The sequence below is a fragment of the Stegodyphus dumicola genome, chromosome 9 (genome assembly GCF_044657685.1).
Source record: "Stegodyphus dumicola isolate Sdum_Otavi_A_Nest chromosome 9, ASM4465768v1".
Taxonomy (NCBI): domain Eukaryota; kingdom Metazoa; phylum Arthropoda; class Arachnida; order Araneae; family Eresidae; genus Stegodyphus; species Stegodyphus dumicola.
In genome coordinates, this window is record NC_140776.1 from 173,353,846 (window position 1) to 173,376,685 (window position 22,840).

Consider the following 22,840-nt stretch of genomic DNA (forward strand, 5'->3'; position numbering starts at 1 on the left):
ATAAAACAGAAAATGAGCATGAAAAAATTACTTTTAATATTTAATACTAAATATAAGATATAAAGCAAACACTTACCAGAGAAATAGAAACCTTGGTTATTTGACGAATAACCTGAAATTTGCCATTGCGCACATCTAAAAACAAACAACTTCAAATTAATCAAGCAAAATGTGTAAATTTGGAAAACAAGGTATTAAAAATTTATGGTAGAATTTTAGCATACTTACGGATCAAAACCAGACCACTCTTCAACCACAGTTCCAGAAATAAGAATGAGCCGATGACGCCAAATTACTTGGCGAGAAAGTTATTAGTAGATCTTCATGCAACCCAGAGAATCTCGTAACTCCTCCCATTTTTTCTCGTGAAGATAACCTGTCAACAACGTTGTTTACGATTTTGACAGCACGGAGCTACCGCCAAGGCCTGAACATTGGAAGTTGAAGTAATTTTTCATGGCACCTGTTTAATGTAGGATGTAAATTAAATCTGGTATTAGTATTCCCTTTTTCTCAGACATATTGCGATTTTTTTATCAATGATATTATTATTTATATGTAAATTGTTTACCCTAGGTTTTCAATCTTCTTTATTTTCCACCGCTAATCCGTGACTGTCAACCAGGCAAATTGAAAATCCTCCTAAAATTTTTTTAAAAATATCTTATCAAATGAGAAGCAAAATGTAACAAATACATTTTTCGTTCATTAATTATCACAGTGAGTACTTTATTTCAAACTGCTGCGATATTTTCAAAGTAATTTCAGTAAATACTAACATAATAATTAGGCATTAATGAGCTATGTCTTAATTTTAAGGTAATGAAATTTAAGAATCACATAAATTTTCTGCCGAGTTATTTCACCAAAACTAGAAATAAGGGAATATATTCTTAGCTCTAGAATGTAGTAAAACCATTCAGCTAATAATTCTGTTTTAGTCTAAGAAAATTTTAAAAAATTGTAAATAGTATTGTAGTTTACTTACATATATAAATTAATATATGAACTAAAAAATACATGAAATTTAATGTATTCCATATGTAAAAAATTTAATTCATTGTAATAATTTCAGCACTAACTTTAAATAGTAATACCTTAAGTCCAGGTATAGAAATTTGTTGTTTTATTCTGTTTGTGCTATTTAGCTACTTAATTGACTAGTTAGTATTAAAAAAGTGTTAAAGTAGAAGTTTTTTTGTGTACTGAAAATTATAAAATATAGTAAATAACTTAATTTATGTACCTCTTGGCAGAGAAGTCACATGGGTACTTCAAATAATCTCATCTTATATAAATCTATTGACCAACATTATGCTAGTCCTGTCTGATACCACGCTGCCAAAACTCACCTTCAGCATATCCAGGTTCTTCAAAACAAAGCACTCAGACAGATTATCAACATGCCTTGGTTCATTCAAAATTTATATATCCACCATGATATAATTTTTTACAGTAAAATCATTGCTTGTTTGAGAATTATCATAAGTTGGAGCTGTGACTGAAAAATTGTTTGGTACCTTAAAATTGCCTTTAAAGAGTTCGGTAATTCTTTGTATATCTTTTTTCGACGGAGTATAATCCCATTTTTCTTTACCTCCAGGTCCTGGTATATAAACACACGTTTTCGATGTGTTTAACAAATGATCAGTGGTCTGAAGAATGCACAACCATTCTGGATCATATTTTATATCTACTGCCTCGCTTTTGTTCCCTATTTCAAGAACTTGCAAGTAATTACGTCGTGGCAGACACTTATCCAAAGCTAGAAATTTTGTGTACATAGTTCCTTCAGAATTCTGATGTGGAATCACAGCAGCAAATTTGCAGTGAAGATGAGCAGAAAACCAATAAGCAGGCTTTAACTTGGAGAGCAGTTCTTCAGCAGGAGATACAACTCAAAATGATATTCAGAAATTTCTTTTATTCAAATTCTCAATCATCATAGCAACTGTATCGACTGTCTTAGATGTTTTCCATTTCCCAGAGAAAAATGCAAATATGCATCTGACATTCTCCATCCTTAATATTTTTTACTCATAGTAGACTCACCTTCTTCATCGAGTAATGGCAGCCACTTGATGTAATTCTTTCATCTTATTTTGCTCACATTGCTCATTTAGTTTTACTGATGGTCTTCACACGATGCAGATAAAAAGGAATTGCTGCATTCTGAAATTATTATTCACTATATGTTCTTAGTAGTAATAAAAGGCTTAATATAAAAAAATGAAAAAATTGTATACATTATTATTTTCTCTCTCAAAAGGTATTTATGTATTCAGATCTTATTGATTTCGGGAAATACATTTATAACTCAAATAATATAGGTTTATATTATTTCATTCAATTTAATGTGCAGATGTGTGATTATTTATAAAGAGCTACTGATGGCCCAGTATACAAAGCATTTGAACACTGCCAGTGTGGCCAGTGTTTAGATTCCACTGAATAAGTTGACTTTTGCACTTGTATCGAAATGACCTCAAAATTGATAGTTTTACTTAAAGTCTAAGCTACACTTTGATTGCCTAATTTTAAATGGTAGCAAAGTATCAGAATTTCTTCAAAAAAGTGATAATTGATGACAGAGCTTGGATTTTCGAATACAATGTACAAATGAAGTATCAAAACTAGGAGTGGAACACCAGGAGATCATTACATTTTAGAAAAGTAGAGATAAAGAAATCCACGTTAAAATTATTGCTTTATCAACTATCAGGTGATTATTCACTAGGAATTTTTGCCTTATGAGCAAGTAATGAATTGGCATTACTTCTGTGAAGCTTGAAAAGGCTTCAAAGAAGAGTCATTTATTTGGAATTTGAGGTACTTGGTTGGTGCCTCATTATAGTGTTTCTTGTCACTTAGCAGTGACCATTATTAAATGTTTAAATTCAAATTGCATCATGGTAGTTCCGTATCATCTGTCCACAGATCTGAGCACTTTCTCAGTACTTCTAGATCAAGAATTCAATTGATGGGTAGTTGGTTTAATCTTTTGGACAGCACCCAGGAAATTATCACAGATCATTTCAAAGTGATTTGTCTTCAAGCTTTCCAACAGTGTTATACCAATTAAATGTGATATTTTTGGCAATGAATAACTTCCCTGAAAGATATACCTCTAATTCGTAAATTATAAATATATACAGTCAAAAGTCTTTAATCCGGACGCCCATAATCTGGAATGATCTATAATCCGGACCTCAAAGCTACAAACTTTCTGTGCATGCGTCAACGCAGAATGCGTTCACGCATGTGCATATGCGTTCATGCATGCACGTAATACCTTTACGCATGCGCATATGCGTGTATGCATGCGCTTAATGTGCGTATAATGTATAACGGATGGTATAAGCTAAGCTAAAATTATCTAATTATCTATTTCAGTTAATGTTGCAGATTGCATTGTTCCTTAATCTTCGAATTGGATCCGGCTTATTATTTTTTGCAGACTGTTAGAGCAATTTTATAAAAGTAAGCTTGAACTTTCGATTATGTCAAAAAGAATTTCCGATTCTGGAGCTGCCAAAGGATCTACAAAGCGAAAGCATGTTCCGATGTCCATCAAACAAAAAGTGGAATTGTTGAAAAAATGGATAAAGGCCTATCCTTTGTTTCTCTAACCATTCCGAAATCTGTTTATCAATTTCTCGCTGCTCTGTGTGTATGGGAGGGGGGCGTTGCGGCACACAATGAACTGGAAGTTGATCTGTCAGCGCTATCCTTATCTTCAGGGCAGATGTTTTTATTTTATTCGGCTTATAATTCATTACTAAATTTAGTATTTCATCTCGATGTACCCTGTTTTTGATATGATTTAAATCAAATTCATTATGAATATCACGAATACACATCAAATAGTTTTCTGGTTGCAATTTTCTAGCATAACGTATGCTTTACGCATGCTTGCGTTGAAAGAAATGTTTAATAAAGTAAACAAATAAATATTAAGCTTTTTTTTTTTGTAAATTTTGATACCGTTTAGATCATAATTGTTCTTTATTTCATAAATTACAGTTTCATATTTTTAATTTTATAATTTTTGCATGTCACCTTACCAGATTTAAACTGATGATCTATAATCCGGAAAAATCGATAATCCAGAATCGCCGAAGTCCCGACGAGTCTGGATTAAAGACTTTTGACTGTACTATGTTTCAAAGCTTTTTTACATTTCTTGTCAGGGAAATTGTGATCCAGACATAGCTAGAATTCTGGACCTTTTCTGAATTGAGTAACCAGATTTTAGAATTCATATGTACCTTGTCATCATATGGGTACATAATGTTTAAATACTACTGCATATGTTTCTCACAATTGCTGTCAGTGTTGTTAGCTGAGAGAAGAGTTTTTTTTAAAATAGTTTAAGACGTATTTAAGATCTACAAACATTTATTTTACATTTAGGAAATCTTTCTCACCTGACTACATAATAATAACCGAAGTAATTAAGTAGACCTGTATGATACCATTATTGGTTTTGAGAATTAACGACAAGCAAAATAATAATGTAATTTTTAAATGTTGGAAGTAAAGTTTTTCTTCAATAATAAATACGAGTTTTAATTTGTTTCCATATAAACCTTTTTTTTTTTTTAGTCATTTGTTCATATTCATGGGATTGGGTACGGATAATCATAGAATGCCTCAATTTTTTTTAATAGGCTGTTGTCCCCAAATTATAGATCCATTTGAATGATGTGCTTTCATTAATCTCATAGTTTTAACTGAAGGCAAAAATTAATAGAAATGTGATTTGTTTCATTATAAGTTGATTGAGCAGTTTTTTTCCCCTTATGTTCAATTCAATATGTAATTTGTAGATACTCTTACTGATGAAGAAAAATAAAATTTTGAAGAATTATATCAGAATAAATTGTTAATTCTAGTATTTCAGAATTATCTAATCATGTCCATGGTATTGTTTCTAATTATTTAAAATTGAATGGATTGTACGATAGACATTGCATTTTTTTATTTACCATGAAAGAATTATTGCATTCAATTATCATCAACCACTGTACATCCTATTTGTGAACTCAAATATAGACATTTATTTTGCAGCATAAACATTCCACATGGCTAAGTCATCCTCTGGAATTTCTGAGGGTGAAATACGAGAAGGCCTTTTATGTCCAATTTGCTTATATGATCTCCAGACTGTAGATCAACTGCAAGAACATTTTGAAATCAGCCATTCCTCTGAAGATCATGATGTTTTCCAAGCTCTTAAAGGCTTCATTGGTAAAAATAAAATATTTATAATGAATGTTTTTTCTTTTAATGAGAAATATATGTTTGGCTTTTCCATAGTTGACTTATTGTTTTTTTAGCATATAAATTAAGAATTTACAATGAGTTAAACATACAGTAAGTAAATAAAATGTCCTTAAATTTTAATTTAGAAAGATCATTAAATAAAATTTGTTCATAACAATAAAAAGCAACATATTTTTAGGAAAAAGTGTGAATAAATTCATAAAATAAATTGTTAACATATCATACTGACTATATACAAATATATATATATATATCCATAAATGTTTATATAATAATAATATATATATATATTCATAAATAATAATAATATATAATAAAGATATTACCATACATATTACATATATATATTCATAAATAATTCAATACATATTACATATATATATTCATAAATAATATTACATAATATATTCATATATAATATTACATATATATATTCATAAATAATTCAATAATATATATATATATTCATAAATGTTTTTAGATTTAATAATAAAATTGTTTACTGAAAAAAAATGAGTAAAGTGTGAAAAATTTACTTCCCCTATAATTTTTCCCCTAACACGTGCCAAATATTGTTGTTGAAAATTGCAAGGAAATTAATGGGAAGAATAGGAAAATTAATAGGGAAGAATAGGAATTACAATTCTTGATAATTTCTTTGAAGATTTTCTAATAGATCTATTATGTAGTTATATTAGTTAGTTAACTGCATAACAGATCTATTAGAAAGTTAAGTTTATTATGCAGTAAATTAAACTTTTATTAAACTGTGACTTAACCCTCTGAGCGTTAACGGGTTTAGCCTTGAAATTTCAAAGTTCCTCAAAATGTCATGAATAAGGGATATTTTCTTGATTTTAATTAAAAAATGACTCTTTCATTTTGTACCTTGATTCCTTTTCTTCCAATATACATCCAAACTGAAATCAGATACGTTAAAAGCTAGCAGAAATTTTCTTGTATAATGAATGTAGAAGGCAACCTTCTGTACGTAATTTTCCAGCCTTAACGCTGAGAGGGTTAAATAGTATTTTGGTACTTGTGTATTAAGTCAAAAACCTTGGTAAAATTTTGTAGCTTCTTTACAAACAAAATGGTGAAAATTACATATCAAGTGCAAGTTACAGATTTTTGGCCCATTTAAAAAAAAAAAAAAAAAAAAAAAAATCCGAAACTGCAAATGTTTATCTTAAGCTGGCATGCATATAGACAACATATCAAGAAGAAAACACACCTTTAAAAATATTAATACAGATTTTTATTATTAAATAAGGATTATATGATATATCTCCAGTTTTTAGCATTTATTTCCATGCTCTAATTTTTTAGCGCTGTTCTTCTGTCTATTCAGCTTTCTTTTCATTAGTAATATTGTGAGAAAAAGTTGTATTCGTGCAGAAATTTTATCGAAGTTTATTCTATTGCTGGCATATTCCACAAGCCATACTTTAAAATTGAGTTGAAGGCAAAAATGAACTCAATTTGTCTATAAAAACCATTGGAACTTGGAATACAGGAAAAAAGAACACATACAAAAATTATGTTGTTGCTTGATCCAAGGGTTGTTATGAACATGGTTGCCTTAAGAATGTTTATACACATACAGTACACTCCCGATTATCCGCGGAATTGGGTGGCGCGGACACCGCGGATAACAAAAAATGCGGATAATCCGAGAAAAGCTAAAAATGGGTATAGCACAAGAGAAAACAGTTATTCCAACTTTGAAAAATCATTTTTTGTACAATAAAATGTGAAATAAACAGCAGGAAATGTTTAACTAACACTTAATATTTTAGTATATCACTCAAAACTAGCCTAAAATGCATTTTGTTAATGAAAACAGAAAAGTGCTTACAAGAGTCGTAAAGGATACACAGAAAAATTAATGCATATGTACTGTTTTAATATTGTAATGTATTATGTAATTACAAAAGCATAACTGTAAAACTACACCTTTTTGAAGAAATCAGTCATTTGTGTTTGCTTCTTGCTTTGGAAGCATTTTCTCTTGATCCGAGATTGCATTTTTCGTAGCATAAGTTTCTCGGGCAACTCCGCATCGTCTTGTTCTTCCAAATAGCTCAGCAGTCCTTCGACTTGTTGCAAAGCCGCTTCGTGAGTCGTCCGCATCTGCACAGTGGGCTCTTCTTCGCCTTCACTTTGCTCTCCTTCATTCTCGGTCTCTCCCCTTGCTTTCTTCACAGTTTCATCATCTGTCAAGCGTTCAAAGCCAGGTTCGTTGAAATCACACTCCAACCACTCGTTAATATTTTCAGTATCGATGTTCTCACCACCTGGAACTCTTTTCACCATATCGGCAAGAGTTGGCGTGGGCATGTCTACATCTTCATTCTCTTCCTCACAACTCAAAGGGGTTAGGTTGTTGTTGGCTACAACATTAAGCATGAGTTTTCTCCATGATTTGACAAGGCTTGACAGTTTCACTGAGTCCCATGCAGATGCAATATCATAGATGCTATCCAAGATTGTGTAGTGTTTCCAAAACTCTTTCAGATCATAACCTTCTTCAATTTTAGTCATTAGCAGCTTGGTTCGGTATGTTCTCTTCATTGTTGCAATGACTCCTTGGTCCATGGGTTGGATTAGCGCAGTAACGTTTGGGGGGAGAAACTTTGCAAAAATTTGTCCATCAGAAGACTTTAGCACGCTTGTTGCTGGGTGAGAAGGTGCATTGTCGATCAATAGCACAGCTTTTTCAGGCAGGTTTTTCGATTTAAGATGTTTATGCACTTGAAGAACAAAGATTTTTTTGAACCATTCTTGAAAAATGTTTCGGTTCATCCATCCTTTTTTTTTTTTTTTTTTTTTGGTTAAAGTAATCAACAGGCAAATTTTCTATCATTGTGCCTTAGAAAGATCTCATTTTTTTTTTTTTTTTACTTTCCAATGACAACAAGTCTAAGTTTATGTCCACTGGTAGCGTTACTGCAAGACATGATAGTGATCCTTTCCTTGCTGCTTTTATGACCTGCCGCTTTACTTTCAAATGCTAAAGTGTGAGTGGGAAGACATTTCCACAAAAGTCCCAATTCGTTGCCATTGTAAATTTGTTCAAAAGATAGCTCTTCTTTTAAAACAAATTCTTCAAATTCATGGTGGAAATCGTCAGTTGCTTGTTGGTCACCACTAAGTTTCTTACCATGAAGTCCAATTTCTCGAATTCCATGTCGCTGCTTAAAACGAGTCAACCAGCAAGAAGACACATCAAAATTTCCTTTCAGGCCTAACAACTCAAAAAAGGTTTTTGCCTTCGCCGCAATGATAGGACCATTTACAAGAGTACCCTCTTTTCGAACTTGAGCTAACCACTCTGTCAATGCTGTGTCTAGCTCATCAAAAGCCCACCAGCGGCCGAGCGGTAAAATCGCTGAACACTGGTAGTTCAGTCCGAGGTTCGAATCCTGCGAACGGGCTGGCTGCATGGGCGTTTTCGTGGTATTCCCCATGTGTAACGTGTATAAAAAACAGTTTCGCTTAGAAAGTCCTCCACGAAGGCATCCCTCCTCTTAGGCAGATAGCCCTCGAGGCTTTGCCATAATCATACACACACACACACACACTAGCTCATCAAAGGTGTTTTCATAGTTCCCTTTATAGTTTTTCGTGTTTTCATAACGGAAACACTGTCCGACATTGATGCAAAGTTTACCAGTTTGTCTTTTTGCTTTAGAATGTCACGCACTGTTATTTCCACGATTCCGTAATCCAATTCCATCTGCTGCCTTGTAGCGCCGTTTGCTACTTTGGAAATTAATTCTAGTTTTTGCGCAGTCGTCAACACAACCTTCTTCCGTTTTCCTGACACTTTAAATCAGTAATGAAAAAACAAAACCAAAAAGCACAAGCACTGAACACAATAAAAGATAAGAAATTAACTCCAACCAATTCACAAACACCATCAGGCTTAAACTAACAATGGCAAGTGGGAGGAAGTGGACGTGTCAGTAAGATTTAGACGAAAGGGGCGTGGAGCGGGCACTGCAAGTGTGAGTAAGAAATCACTTACTCATCAGAGGGGAAGGTTCCGAGAAGGCCTGGGATATTTTTGCCATAAATAAGCACGATGTTAGCAAATTTAACGTTTTGCTCAGTTTCATGAACACTTTTATTTTCTTTGCTTTACGCTTGTAAAAAAAAAAAAAATAAAAAAAATAAAAAAAAAACTTTGTGCGGCAGGCGCGGATAATTGGGGGTCTACTTTAGTGGTTGACAGAGTTTGGTAATTATGTTAATCTGATGACTTCTGTGACAATACATAAATACCAGTAATTTTTCACTTCATAAAAATTTATGCGTTAGAAAAGTAAAGGATTTTTGCAAGCTGTATTATTTTGTTATGGATATGTCAGTTTCTTTTGAAGTACTTCTGTTTGAAGTCATTGCCAATTTAAGATATAGCCTAGCCTAATTTTAAAATTGGCATGCAACTCTCTCCTTGATACTTTAAGATGTCTGATTATAAAAACATCTGGAACTACTCTTATATATGCCCTCACTTGGCAACAAATTTCTCACCAAAAATATTTGGCGAGAAGCTCTACGGTTCCATATTACTATCTAAATTTTTGCCTACATTTCGAACTTTAATCCTAAAATATCTCAAAAAATGCGCTTTTTGTGGATGCAAAAACCACATTTTGAACACACAATTTAAACTTCGAAACATAAACGAAAAATTTAGATGGCAAAAGCAACTAACCAAAAATATTTGACAAGAATCCATGTACACAGGGATATGTTGTAACTTAAAAAAAATCACAGAATTTCACAATCTATGCAGTGAAGGAATCTAAGAACTAAGCACACCTAGCTTAAATAAATTAACAATACAACAATAAATTTCAAAGACTACCATGTACACAGCGTTCTGTTTAAACTTAAAAAAAAAAAATCTACAAATTGCACAATCTAGGCAGTAAAGGAGTCTATGAACTATTCACAACTTGCTTTAATAAATTAACATAACAACAATAAATTTCAAAGAATACCATGTACACAGCGTTCTGTTTAAACTTTAAAAAAATCTACGAATTGCACAATCTAGGCATTGCGCACTAATCAACAAAATAAACTAAAATAAATTTCAAACAATTTAAAAAAACAATAATAATGACAGAAATTCATACTAAAAAAACAATGAACATAACATTCTACAAATATAAGAACAAGAATAAAATAAAATTTACATGAATGAATGCTTCTTCGAACAGCAGAACTACCAATTTCAAACATCACCAAAACAATTTCCACCACAAATTTGTTAAAAGCATCTTCTCCCATTTCAGAACAACGATGGATTAATATATGAACCACCAAATAAAACACAAAATCGCATTTCTGATTATGAGTAGGCAACGTAGCTTTAACATGTTGCCATGTAATCTCTATCATGTTTATGTGAGAGCCAGACTCACTATCCACAAAATCAATACTATCTTTCACAAATAAATGTTCAAAACCTTCTTCTCTTAAATACTTGTAGAATTTCCAGCCACCCGAAAAAATAGTTGTTACCAGGCACGCAATTAAAATTTTGCCAACACGTCATTCATTAAATCACTTAAATACCTGAACCAACTAGCAACTGAAACCACTACAGTAAAATCAAAGTTTCCACGTAAAAAGGGTTGCCATAGAAACTAACATCGCCCCCAAAACCATCACAGAACACACAATCTTGCCAAAAACCAGCACACAACACATATCGCCGCATTCGGCGACCTGAGGGCGCATATAAGAGTAGTACCAAACATTTTATTGGCCCTTTGATTTCCCTACCTCCAAAAATATGTGGTCAGGTTACTAGTACATTTTAACATAAAATATCAGATATACTTGTGTTTGAATACTTTCTCGTGAATAAGAATGGGTTTTATAATATGGTCAATGCTGTGAAACACTGCAGCAAGCTTTTTTAGGACCAGTATTTCAAATGGTAAAATTTGGTTATCTGCAGATACATCCAACATTTAAAAAAATAATGATTAATTAAATAAATATATTAAAAATTTACATTGTATTTTTAAGTAAAGTTTAAATAATATATTACTTTGTATTATTGTTAAATTGCTTATAATCAATTTGAAAATGTGTTTACAGATAAGGCTAAAAGAAAGATTTTGAAACAAGATACTGTACAAGGGAATGATGATGTGAGCAAAGCTTCTTTTGAATCAGATACACTTCCACTAGACTCTCCAAGCATACCATGGCAAAAACAAGAAGTTGGTATGTTTAAATTAATTTAAAAAAAAGGAAGCTAAATCAGATAAATCAATTCTGAAAAGGATCGTTTAAAAATTGCTATAGAAACAAATACATGTTACATGAAATTTACTGTCATCCATCTTTAGAATATATAAATGCAATGCTTCAATTTAGTGTTGTCTAGATAATATTGTTTTTGAGAATAGCAAAAATATATGTAAATCTGCATTTTGAAATGACTTTCTCAAAAGGCTTGGAAGATTTTGCTATTACTTTTCACATAAGTTTTGTTTGAAGATCTTATTGAGCATGTTCTTTCTGAATTAAGAATGTTGAGCTTATGTTAAACTGTATTGTTAAAAGCTCTGTAATCATAAAGATAATTTTATGTCTTAGTGTTATGCTGGTCTGTTTCCTTAAATTTTGACTGTATGAATGTGCCTCAATCACTTTCTAAAATAAAATAAGAAATTTTATTAAAACAGTTCAGCAGCAAATACAGGGGAGAAGGAATGTGCTATAGGGCTGCAGTTTCCTCAGAGCTAAACTAGAATTCTTGATTTAAAAAAAAAAAATTACACTTATTTTTTCTTAATCTCCCTCCCCCTTTAAAAAAAAAAGAAAAGAAAAAATGTTGCAGAATTGCTGTCTGGCTTGACAGACTTGACAATTTTCCTGCTTTTGTAGTTGTTCCACTTGTACTTGTAACATTGACACAGTCGAAAACAATATTTGGTTAGTTATTTTAGTGTGTTTTTATTATATTATAAAAAATATTGTAGTGACTTTTGTGATTCTTCTTGTCAGGTAAGTAAAGTTCGTAGTAATAAAGTGTTTTGATGTATTTAAGTCATAAGGTTTGATATTTGATAAATTTGGTACTTTGGCATTAGTGATTAATGTTTTGGAAAATTTCTCTTAGTTTCCATTAGAGAATATTGCTGAAAATAATACTTATTGTAATTGAGCATTATTTTAGAAAATTTGAATTATGTTAAAATTGTTAAATTATTGTGATTACTTAATGCCCTCAATCATGGCATTACCCTCGGTCAATTAAATTTTTCGTTTTATGATACTATAAATTCCTGCATGAGTAATTATATAAACATATTTTCACTACATAGTATAAAACAAAGTCACTTTCTCTGTCCCTATATCCCTATGTATGCTTAAATCTTTAAAACTATGCAACGGATTTTGATGCGGTTTTTTTTAATAGATAGAGTGATTGAAGAGGAAGGTTTATATGTATATTAACGTCCATTAAATAGTGGAGAAATACTGTTATTTTTGAGGTTTCTAATGTGATGTTGTAAATAATTGCATTTTTTCCACTTACATTGCAAACGCAGGCTGAACCCTACGAGATTTATCAAAATAATGTACTAAGTAGAAAAGGTGTACAGATTTAAAAATTGAGGGACGTAGCATTTGCGGCGGTACCGGCCGACCGGGGCGGCGGGAGCGTGCCTATAAATAGTGCGTCAGAGGCCGCGGTTCTCCCTGTAGCACTTTGAATTTAACAGCGATCGAATGCGTTTATTATCGGAGCTCTCTAGCGAGGAAAATAACAATATACTTAATAAAAACGTGCTTTACAGCGCGACAACGTATCAGTAATTATAAGTAAGTTATGATAAATAATTGTATGATAGTAGTTTTAAAATATAAATGATATTCTATTCTAAGGTTAATTTTTAAATCGCACTTATTGTAATTACAAGTACATAAGGTTAGATAAAATTAGATTAAATAAAACCATAATTTATGGATTGGAATTTTCTGTTAAGATCTTGGTTAAAATTTAGAGTTAAATGCAAATATATTAATTGTTGTAAAAATAAAATAAATAGGTAAAAATGTAAAAAGTAAATAAGTAAAAATGTAGTGTATGAATTTAGATATTCCAAATATAGCAGGAAATCTTCATGGTATAGGGAAAGGGGAATTGTTTTACTCCAAATTTAACGTGTGCGGGCCACGGGCAGTAATGAATAAATCAAAACTACTGGATTGATTTTAATCATTTTTTCAGTGAGTGACATAGGCTATATATTTTATACTCGTGCGAAGCCGGAGCGGGTCGCTAGTTATTAATATTCCAGATTCTAAAAAGGAGGGGGGGGGAGAAAAAAAGCTTCTTTGTTGAGTAAACAAATATATATTGTAGAGAGTTGTATTGAGTAAACAAATATATATTGTAGAGAGTTGTATTGAGTAAACAAATATATATTGTAAACAAATAATATTGTAGAGGGAAGCTGAAGTAGTTCAGAATAGCTCTAGTGATGATCATAGTAGTTCCTTATTTGTAGTAGTAGCACTGTTTTATTGATGGTATAATGTTGCAATTCTAGTTCCAATTCCTGCAATAGTCATAGTATTAATAATAATGAGGAGAATTTGTAATGCTCTCTTTAAATGTGGATAGCAATGGCATCATGCTACTAAAACAAATAAAAAGTCTTGCAAAAAGCTCAAGGTTATTTGAAGTTGTCAAAACTTTCAATGAAGCCATCCAAAAATTGCGAGTTACCATCAAATAGTGCTTCAGACGAAAAGTTTTCCAAAAAATTTCAGTATGCATAGTTTAGAAAGTATTCCTACCTGGCATACTGTAAAATAGAAGATGCACCATTTCAAATATTTATTTTTTGTTTTGCATTATGTTGGATGCACATCTTCACAATCTGTTGGCTATTTGGTGCAAGAAGGTTTTGAGAAATGGAAATGTACCTACCTTGCAGTATTTCAGAAACCATAATACCTTGGAGAATCACAAAAAAATTTTTTTTCACTACACCAACTGAAGGAGTACATGACAACAAACTGTAGATATTTTATCGTGTCAAATAAAATAAAAGAGCCTAAAGAGAATCAAGAGTGACTGAAATTCATAATAAAAACCATAATATTGTGGAAATTAAGATTTGGCAAGCATAGGGATCAGTTGATTTGGATAACTTACCTCTAAAAATGAAGGAGATTTCAGGGCTATCTCAAGATTTACCATTCAGTCTCGAGATAAACTTCTGGATGATCAGCTATGAACTGCAAAGAAAAATTCACAATATACAAGTTTCTTAATGTAAAACAAAAAATGAAATCTTTGGTTTTCTGATACAAGGAAAAATTATAGAACTGATAAAAAATTGAAATATTTCTCTGTCTTATTTTATAAAACAATTGATGTTGCAACTATCGAGCTATCGTCTTTCTCTTTGAGGTATTTTGACTAGAAGCAGATGAAGATTTATGAACTTTTTTTGTGTGTATGTTTCATTATTGTTACTTCTACAACTGCACAAAGTATTTCATTGACAATTTTGAAAATCTGAGTGTGGACTCTTAACACTGCAAAGAGGCAAGTTTTATGAAAAACAATATATGAGTTTTACCCTGAATTAAAAAAAAATGTATTTAAAGAAACTATACTGCACAAGATAAGAGGAGTGGCATGACTCTATAATGATTTTCTTTGAACTTCAGGCTGCTGTATGGGAAGGTTTGGATGAAAAATTAACTATTGGACTGAGCGTGATGTGTCAACTGGTGCCATGGAATTAATCAGCTCCATCCACATTATGAAATTTATGACTTGCCCTTTTGTAATTTGTATTTAGCAGCAGCATTTTATGAAGTAGATGCTTAGAAAAAGAAGATTTGGATTTGGCTGTTGGGGTAAAACATGCCCAGGTGCTTCAAGATCCATTGTTGGACATCAGAAAAAAAAGTAGATGATCATTTTGAGACACTTCTTTTGAAAGAAAGAGCAATGGATGAGAAACACAAGATACTATATTATATATTTGCGAGGACAAATAAATGACAAGTCAATTGGTCCAGTGGGGATATTATTGATCTCAAATTATATTACTGTATTTCTCTCTTTCTTCCATTTTTGGATGTTTTCATTTCAAAATCAGAATAGGTTTTTAGTTCATAAAGATATTCTTTCTTCCTTTTCACGATTTCACTGACTGAGCATCAGTGATTTTAATATATTGGTCAAATTTTATGAGGATTACCTTTTTGAAAATGGTTCATTCATCACAACTGAATAAGTATATGCTGACTATTTAGTATGGATAAATATGTATACTAAATATGCGTTCTGCCAACACATTTTTATGGCCCTACATGGACTGTTGACCTCTTGAGAAAACGTCTATATTAGGCAGAAAACGGTTCATCCAGTCATCAAATTCCCTCTGAGAGAATGAGAAACATTGCTTTCAAACCTTGATATCTCTTTCCAAAATAAAATGAAAAATTGATCTACATTTTCCAAATAATTTTGGTTTCTCAGTCATATATTAATGAAGTCCATCCTTTTTTAATAAATAATCCATCCTTTTTTAATAATGTATGTATAATGAAGGAATTTATTTGATAAATATAAGAATTAAAATTAATATTTTACAAAAATTACTTCACTAATTTGAACTAAAATGTTACCAGCTTTCAGTCAGGTAAAAATAAGAGCTTCGTAAGGTTTAGTGTTAAATTAGATAGCATGTTTCAGAAACTCTAGAAAATTGAGAATTGTTTCCTGGGGGAAAAAATACAGCTGATTAATTATCTTAAAAGGTTTGAATGTTTAAAAAACTGAAGAAACAGGGAAATCTTAAATCAGGTAAACAAGCTATATCTTTTTCTCAGAACATTAATTTTTTAGAGAATTTTTAACAATTAAGAAATTTAATTTTTTAGAGAATTTTTAACAATTAAGAAATTATAGCTGAGCTTTGTATATAACGTGAGTGGTGAATAATTCGAGAGAATAAAGTATATCATTAAGCCTGGGGCCACAATCCAAGGCAGCAAACATTGAAAGATATCTCTTGAACCCACTGCTACCTCCTGGTACGTGGGGTCATCACTCCCAGTTCCCAGGTTTCACAGTGGTGGGACTGACTAGTTGTTAGAAAATGCTACCTGCAAAATGCTACTATGCAGTATGATCAAAGCCTGCACTGGGTCTAACTTGGGGCCTACTCCACCTTACCCTGTGGGCCACTTGAATGAACTTGAACAGTTTTACCCATGAACATGCACAGCTCGTGGGGCTCAGTGATTTTATACTTCCATGGCCGATACTGCCTAGGTATAGATCCTAGCCAGTAGCTTCACAGACTTCTCTGTATTGACACCCCAGGAGGATTAGTATGGATATGCATTTCCAGACATCAAATCATCGGTTATCAAAATGTTAAATAGATATGAAAAAGAAATGTTTCCCAGCATTGACAAGCTTTTTAGAATAGTTGCAACAGCAACTCGAGAGAGGAGCTGCAGTACCTTAAGAAGACTGAAGACATGTTTGAAGAATACAAAGGGTTAAGTAGAAGCTGGGCCTGCACCTCTGTAGTACTTAAGTGATTGAGGTATTGCTGAACCTGGGTAACTGTTAAGCTTCTGTTCCAGATGGAATTCTGAGGAAGAACACCCTGGGGACAGTCCAAGGATCTGCCATCCCTGTTCTCCTACCACCAGCCTGTCAAGACGATTATGGCTCGCCATTGTATTTTGAGTGTTCCTTGCCACACCAATACTATGCACTTCAAACATTCATGTCTTATCTGGGATTCGAATTGGGGCCTTTTAAAAGGCCAGTCAGTGAGACTACCCTTTTTCACTTTTTACTAGTACTCAATAAGTTAGGTCAAAAGAGCCATTGTATGAATATTATCTTAGAATTTGCTGTGAGTTTCTTAAATTGTTTAATTTAATGTTTGATATCAATGTATTTTGTTGTAGTGTTTAACAAGGAACAAAATCTGATACTACTTTATGTATCTGTATCACAATCGTCAGGTCATTAAAATACACTCTTTTGCAAAAAAATCCAAGCACCATGAAGGAAGTGGTTGTTTTTGATGAAACTGAATACAGTAGAAGTCCAGAAATCCACAAAGCTTAGGACCAGAGGTTGTGCGGATTTTAGGATTTTGCAGATTTCAGGACAGGAAAGATAAATCATAATATTCAGACTGAAAGTACAAAATAAATAAGGCATATTAGGTACATTTAATTTATTATATGCATTAAATTATTATTACATATATAAATTGATTATATTATTCATTGTATTATAGGTACACAGCATCGAGGTTTGCCGATTTCGCCTCATACAAAGATTTCCAATTTCAGATTCCGATGTTAGAATTACTGTTGCTGTAAAATTTCAACAGCTTTTCTTTATTTTTTCGTATATCATACACAATCGTGTCGCAATTCCATACCATTCTGCTACAAATAAAGGAGTAGCACCTGCTTCCATCTTTTGTAGAATTTGCCCTTTTTGCATTACTGTCAATGCAACATGTTTACATTTTTCAACATTGCAAGCAGAAAAATCATGAGTGGGTTTCTTATCTGTCATTGTATGAAAAAGGGGTGAAATTTAAAATATTCTTAATTTATCCACAAAATATCCGAATAAAAAAAAGGTAGCACTAAATAATCTCATGAAATAACAAAGCTCAGAAAATACAACAACGGGAATCGTGAACTTGAAAAGAAGAGTTGAGTAAATCGTCTGCTTTTTTACCTCGATGCAGATTAGAGGGAAAAAATCATGATGTCAATAATTTGGTATTTCTGTTATGACTCATTATTATTCGGTAATTATGACGTCATTATTCGGTAAGTCATAATTTTTTCTTCGATATTTCGTACTCAATGTTACAGTTTCCGGAACCTATAAACTAAATGTTTATATTTTGAGAGGCAACGTGGATTTCAGGAGTTGGCAGATTTCAGGTTGGCGGATTTTCGGTATTTGACTGTATGTGTATAACATGTATCTGTATTACATACACAGATAATAAATGATTAAAAGATCAAGGTCATAGTACCTGTTCATGGCTCACAATTACCCATTGTGTGTTCAAATGTGTAGTTGGTTGACCCACCCCTGGCGGCAATGCATGCTTGAATTCGTTGAGGCAAGGAGTGGTAGAGGTTTCTAATGTCATCCTGCGACACATTCTGCCAGGCATTCATCAGTTGTTGCTCCAGATCTGCGATATTTTGTGGTGCCCGAATCTAGCGGCATAATGCCCGATTGGTGAAAGGAAGAGTAGCAACCACACAGAGACAGTCCAGAGATATGCAAGCAGTATGTGGCCTGAGATTATCTTGTTGGAAAATGACCCCAGGATGACGTGCCATGAAGGGTAATGCAACTGGCCGCTGGATGGTGTCAACATATCGTTGAGCTGATAAAGATGTACGGAAGATGACTAAAGATGACCTGCTGTCATAAGAAATAGTGCCCCACACCATCACACTAAAGGTTATGGCTGTATGCCTTTGTAAAGCAAAAGCTGATTGGGACCACTGTCCCCATCCTCTCCAGACACAAACACAGTGGTCATCTGCTTCAGAATTCATCGCTGAACACTATACGATGCCAGTCTGCTGGCAGCCATGATGATGTGACACCACTCCAGACGACTCTACTGATGTTATGGGGTCAAAGGCAAATTTCTTAAAGGCCTCTGTGGGCATAATCCCGCCTCAGACAAGCGGCAGGAGATGGTGGACAGTACTGCAGGAGGTATTGACCTGGTTGTAGTGCGTTGAATAGTCGACAATAATACCATTGGGGCGGTTTGGGCCTGGCAAACAATTATCCTATCATGCCTCACATTTGTGCTGCTTGGCTTTCCAGAACCTTCATTTTATCGGCAATTTCCTTGTAGCAACCATTGCTGCCAACATCTGTGTACAGCAGTGTCTATACGCTGCAGGTGTCAACTTGTTGCTCGGAATGACCACCTAGCTTCACGCAACTATACAATGCGACTACGTTCGAAGTCGTTTAGTTGCCTGCAAGGTCTTCGATATCGTCGTAATGGCATCTTTAGTTGCTTCTTTACAGAATTACAATAGCTGCAACATAAAAGATAAATTTTCCACCTCTGTTATTGGTTTTATACTTTGCAAATTACGCACTAGAAATGCACGCTATGATTGCAATTCCTGTTCATTTGCCTTGAAACTTTGATTATTTGCATGCTCGATTAAGACGTTTTTGCATACCAAAATTTTGTCACGATCGCAAAAGTCCTTCTTGGTGCTGTGATTTTTTTTGCAAAACAGTGTGTCATTTAGATTTTTTTCGGTTTGGTAAAACACCTGATATATGTATTTATGATAATAGATTAAGAAAATATCTTTGTTTACTCCTGTAAAATGTGGAGATATCATAACAGTACCAAATTTTTATGATACCCCTGTATTCGTCATTGAAACAGTTCCAAACATTGTTTGGAGGAATACCTTCTATGTGGGACATACAAATGCTCTCACTTGCATTATTTAAAGGGCTTTCATAAAATTTTGCATTGTATTATGGGAAATTTTTTATAAAGTGTATATCTTTTGTCAGTATTTAAAGAAACAAAATGCCTATAACCACCGTTTTTCAATTAGTCTACATCAATATGTCAATGATTTTAATTGGATGATTAAAAGCATTTATTTAAATTATGGTTTTAATTTGTGAATTTTTTAAACCATTAATTAAAATTTGTATTTTTTAAAATGATGAAAAATATATCAAAATCAAAGATTAAAGTACCTGTAATGCTTTTAAAAAGGTCTTAATTACTGCATATAAAATATAGAAGTTTTTTAAAGAAGTAAAATTTTTTAAACAAACAGTATTTTTATAATGCAAGAAAGTGTGACATTTCATAGCCGTCTGTTCTCAAGCATAAATCTGATAATGAGTGTATTCATTCAAAACACATGGTGCATGATGTAAAAATTAAGTTATAAAAGCACCATTTAAAAAAAAAGTTAAAATAGATTATGAAGTATTTTCTCGCTTCTTTCTGTGTGCCTTCACGTTGTAACTGGAAGCATGTCCCACATGTAATTGGGAGGTTTGGAGTTGTAATCCTGGTGAGAGCATTGCACATTTTTCATATCTACTGCATTGATAAATTTAAAGACTACAAGATCATCAAATGCATATTTTTTATACTGCAAATACATTAATCCATAGTGCAGAAAACCTCCATTTCATAACATTATTGAAAATGCTACATCCATCTAAAGTGACTTCAATTGTAATATTAAATGATATACTATATGTAGAATGAATAAAGAAATGCAGTAATGTAAGTCAAACAGTATGTATGATGTTAGAAAATTGGTCTAGCCAATAATCTGCATATGTGTTTGTATAATAGAAAAAAACTGTTGGTACATCATTGTCATGTATCTCTCTGCGGTCAGCCAATCAGCTGCCTCCTATCGTGGCGAGAACCCAGCAGGTGAGACAGACAGAGTGTGTGGCAGATGAGAGTTGTCTGCAGAACTTTGGTAGGGCATTCGTGCCTGAGTTTGAATTTCAATTTTAGCCAGGGTGGCTGATTCAACTTTGTAGGCTACTAGAAACAACTGAGTTTAAACGAATAATCCATGGGTATTTTCTTAAATCATACTCTATCAACACGTACATACTTTGTACATAAAAGTTGTGTTTCTAGATAATAAAAATGCTAAATTTTTAATCACGTATTGTGTAACGTATCTGCCATCCCGACAAGCACAGCAATCATTAACACTGCATACAAAAGAAATTTTATTTATCTTTGTTGTTAATGCCATTAAAAAAGTTAAATACAAGTTTAAATGCAAAATGCATAGTTTTGTAACCAATAATACAGCAAAAATGCAAAAAGTATAGGAAAACGATATCCAGCTTAATTTCTTATGTTTGTTTAGCACATATATCTAATTTATTGCGCCAAAGTTTAAATGTATCGATTGTTACAGAACATGTTATTTAAATCAAAAAGTATTTCCAAACTCACCAGCTTTCAAAATCCAAATTTATAACGATAATGAACCTGGTTTGGAAATATCATCTGACTTATGTTGAAACTCAGTATGTTAACTCCCTTGACAGTTATATAAGACACTGGTTAATTTTCTTGCATTTGAGATGCAATATACAAGAATATGGCAGTCAATTGAAATGTAGATTTTTTTTTTTTTTTTTTTGCTTCATTTGAAGGGAGTTTCAGTCACTCTGAAACATTGATAGAGCTGTAAAAATTCGGTAATTTGGCAATAATCTTAAAAGCTTCTTCTTCTTTTTTTTTTTTTTTTTTTTTTTTTTTTGATAAAGATGCATAAAATTATTTAAAACACTGCATGAACAAGCTCATCATCAGCACATTTTTAGTATATATTTTGCCAATCAAATATAAAACTGAAACTTTTCCAGCAGGAGAAAAGGAAAATGTACTGGAATTTTTTTTGATAAAGATGCATAAAATTATTTAAAACACTGCATGAACAAGCTCATCATCAGCACATTTTTAGTATATATTTTGCCAATCAAATATAAAGCTGAAGCTTTTCTAGCAGGAGAAAAGGAAAATGTATTGGAATTAGTAAAAGAAAAATTTGCAGATGCTGCTTTGCTTAGCATTACATTAAATTTGTAACCTATGCCCTGCCTTTCCATAGAATCCTTTTCGAAAATGGGGCAATTGAGTGAGTGGCCATAATTGAGTGGTGGAAATAATGAAGGAATGAATAAGGCTAAAAGAACTGTACATCACTGAAATATTAAGCACAGCAAGAACTGCTTCAGCTGGGACTGAAGAATGTTTTATGCTTTTGGAATTATGCACAGCAAATTGAAGGACCAGTTTAGACATTGAAAAAGCAACAAAAATTTCTTTATTCTTGTGTTTAAAGAGCTGAACGCAGATGACAATATTGGAGATATACTGTGGTAAACTGTTTTGAAAATATTATATAGAATTGCAGATATACATGCCATTTGTGTGGCTATATTCACTGTTATAGTTTATGTAAAAGATAAAAGTACAAGAGCGGAGTTTTTTCATGTTTTGTTAGTATTTATTTGTATATAAATTTTTATATAAGTGACTTTGCAAGTTACTAATGCCAACAGCTGCTATGATATTTTATTGCTTTTAATGCTACTAATTAGTCAAACTTTCTACAAGCTATATTATCTTTAATTATTAATTATAAGTATGAATATTATAACATATAATCATATATTATATAAATTTAGGAGTAAAATATTACTCCTAAATTTATATGATATATGATTATATTAAGTTATAGTAAAATATATATTTTAATACTTTTGATCACCTAATCAGAGGTTTAATTACTCTGAAAACATTCAATAAGTTAATTTAAAAAAATCTGATCTGATTATTAAAAAAAATCTGATTTAAATTAATTTTTTTAACATCCTAATTTAGAGTGCCATGTATAGAATGAAAGACTAAGGTACTATCCAATTGTCAGCTCA

The 22,840-nt window shown here is 32.3% G+C and overlaps 1 protein-coding gene across 3 annotated transcripts in view; it reads left to right on the plus strand.

The window, feature by feature from the left end:
- Positions 1-576: 576 nt before the first annotated feature.
- Positions 577-22,840, plus strand: part of Rbsn-5 (Rabenosyn-5) — a 53,524-nt gene continuing 31,260 nt past the window's right edge. For 2 of the 3 annotated variants that reach the window (XM_035357744.2, XM_035357746.2), the window contains exons 1-3: positions 577-720; positions 5,071-5,250; positions 11,410-11,538. In XM_035357744.2, coding sequence (XP_035213635.1) covers positions 5,085-5,250; positions 11,410-11,538 — 295 coding nt within the window. In that variant the 5' untranslated portion in view covers positions 577-720; positions 5,071-5,084. Of the gene's footprint in view, positions 721-801; positions 820-5,070; positions 5,251-11,409; positions 11,539-22,840 lie in introns of those variants that run through there. The other variant, XM_035357745.2, reaches the window with a different exon arrangement.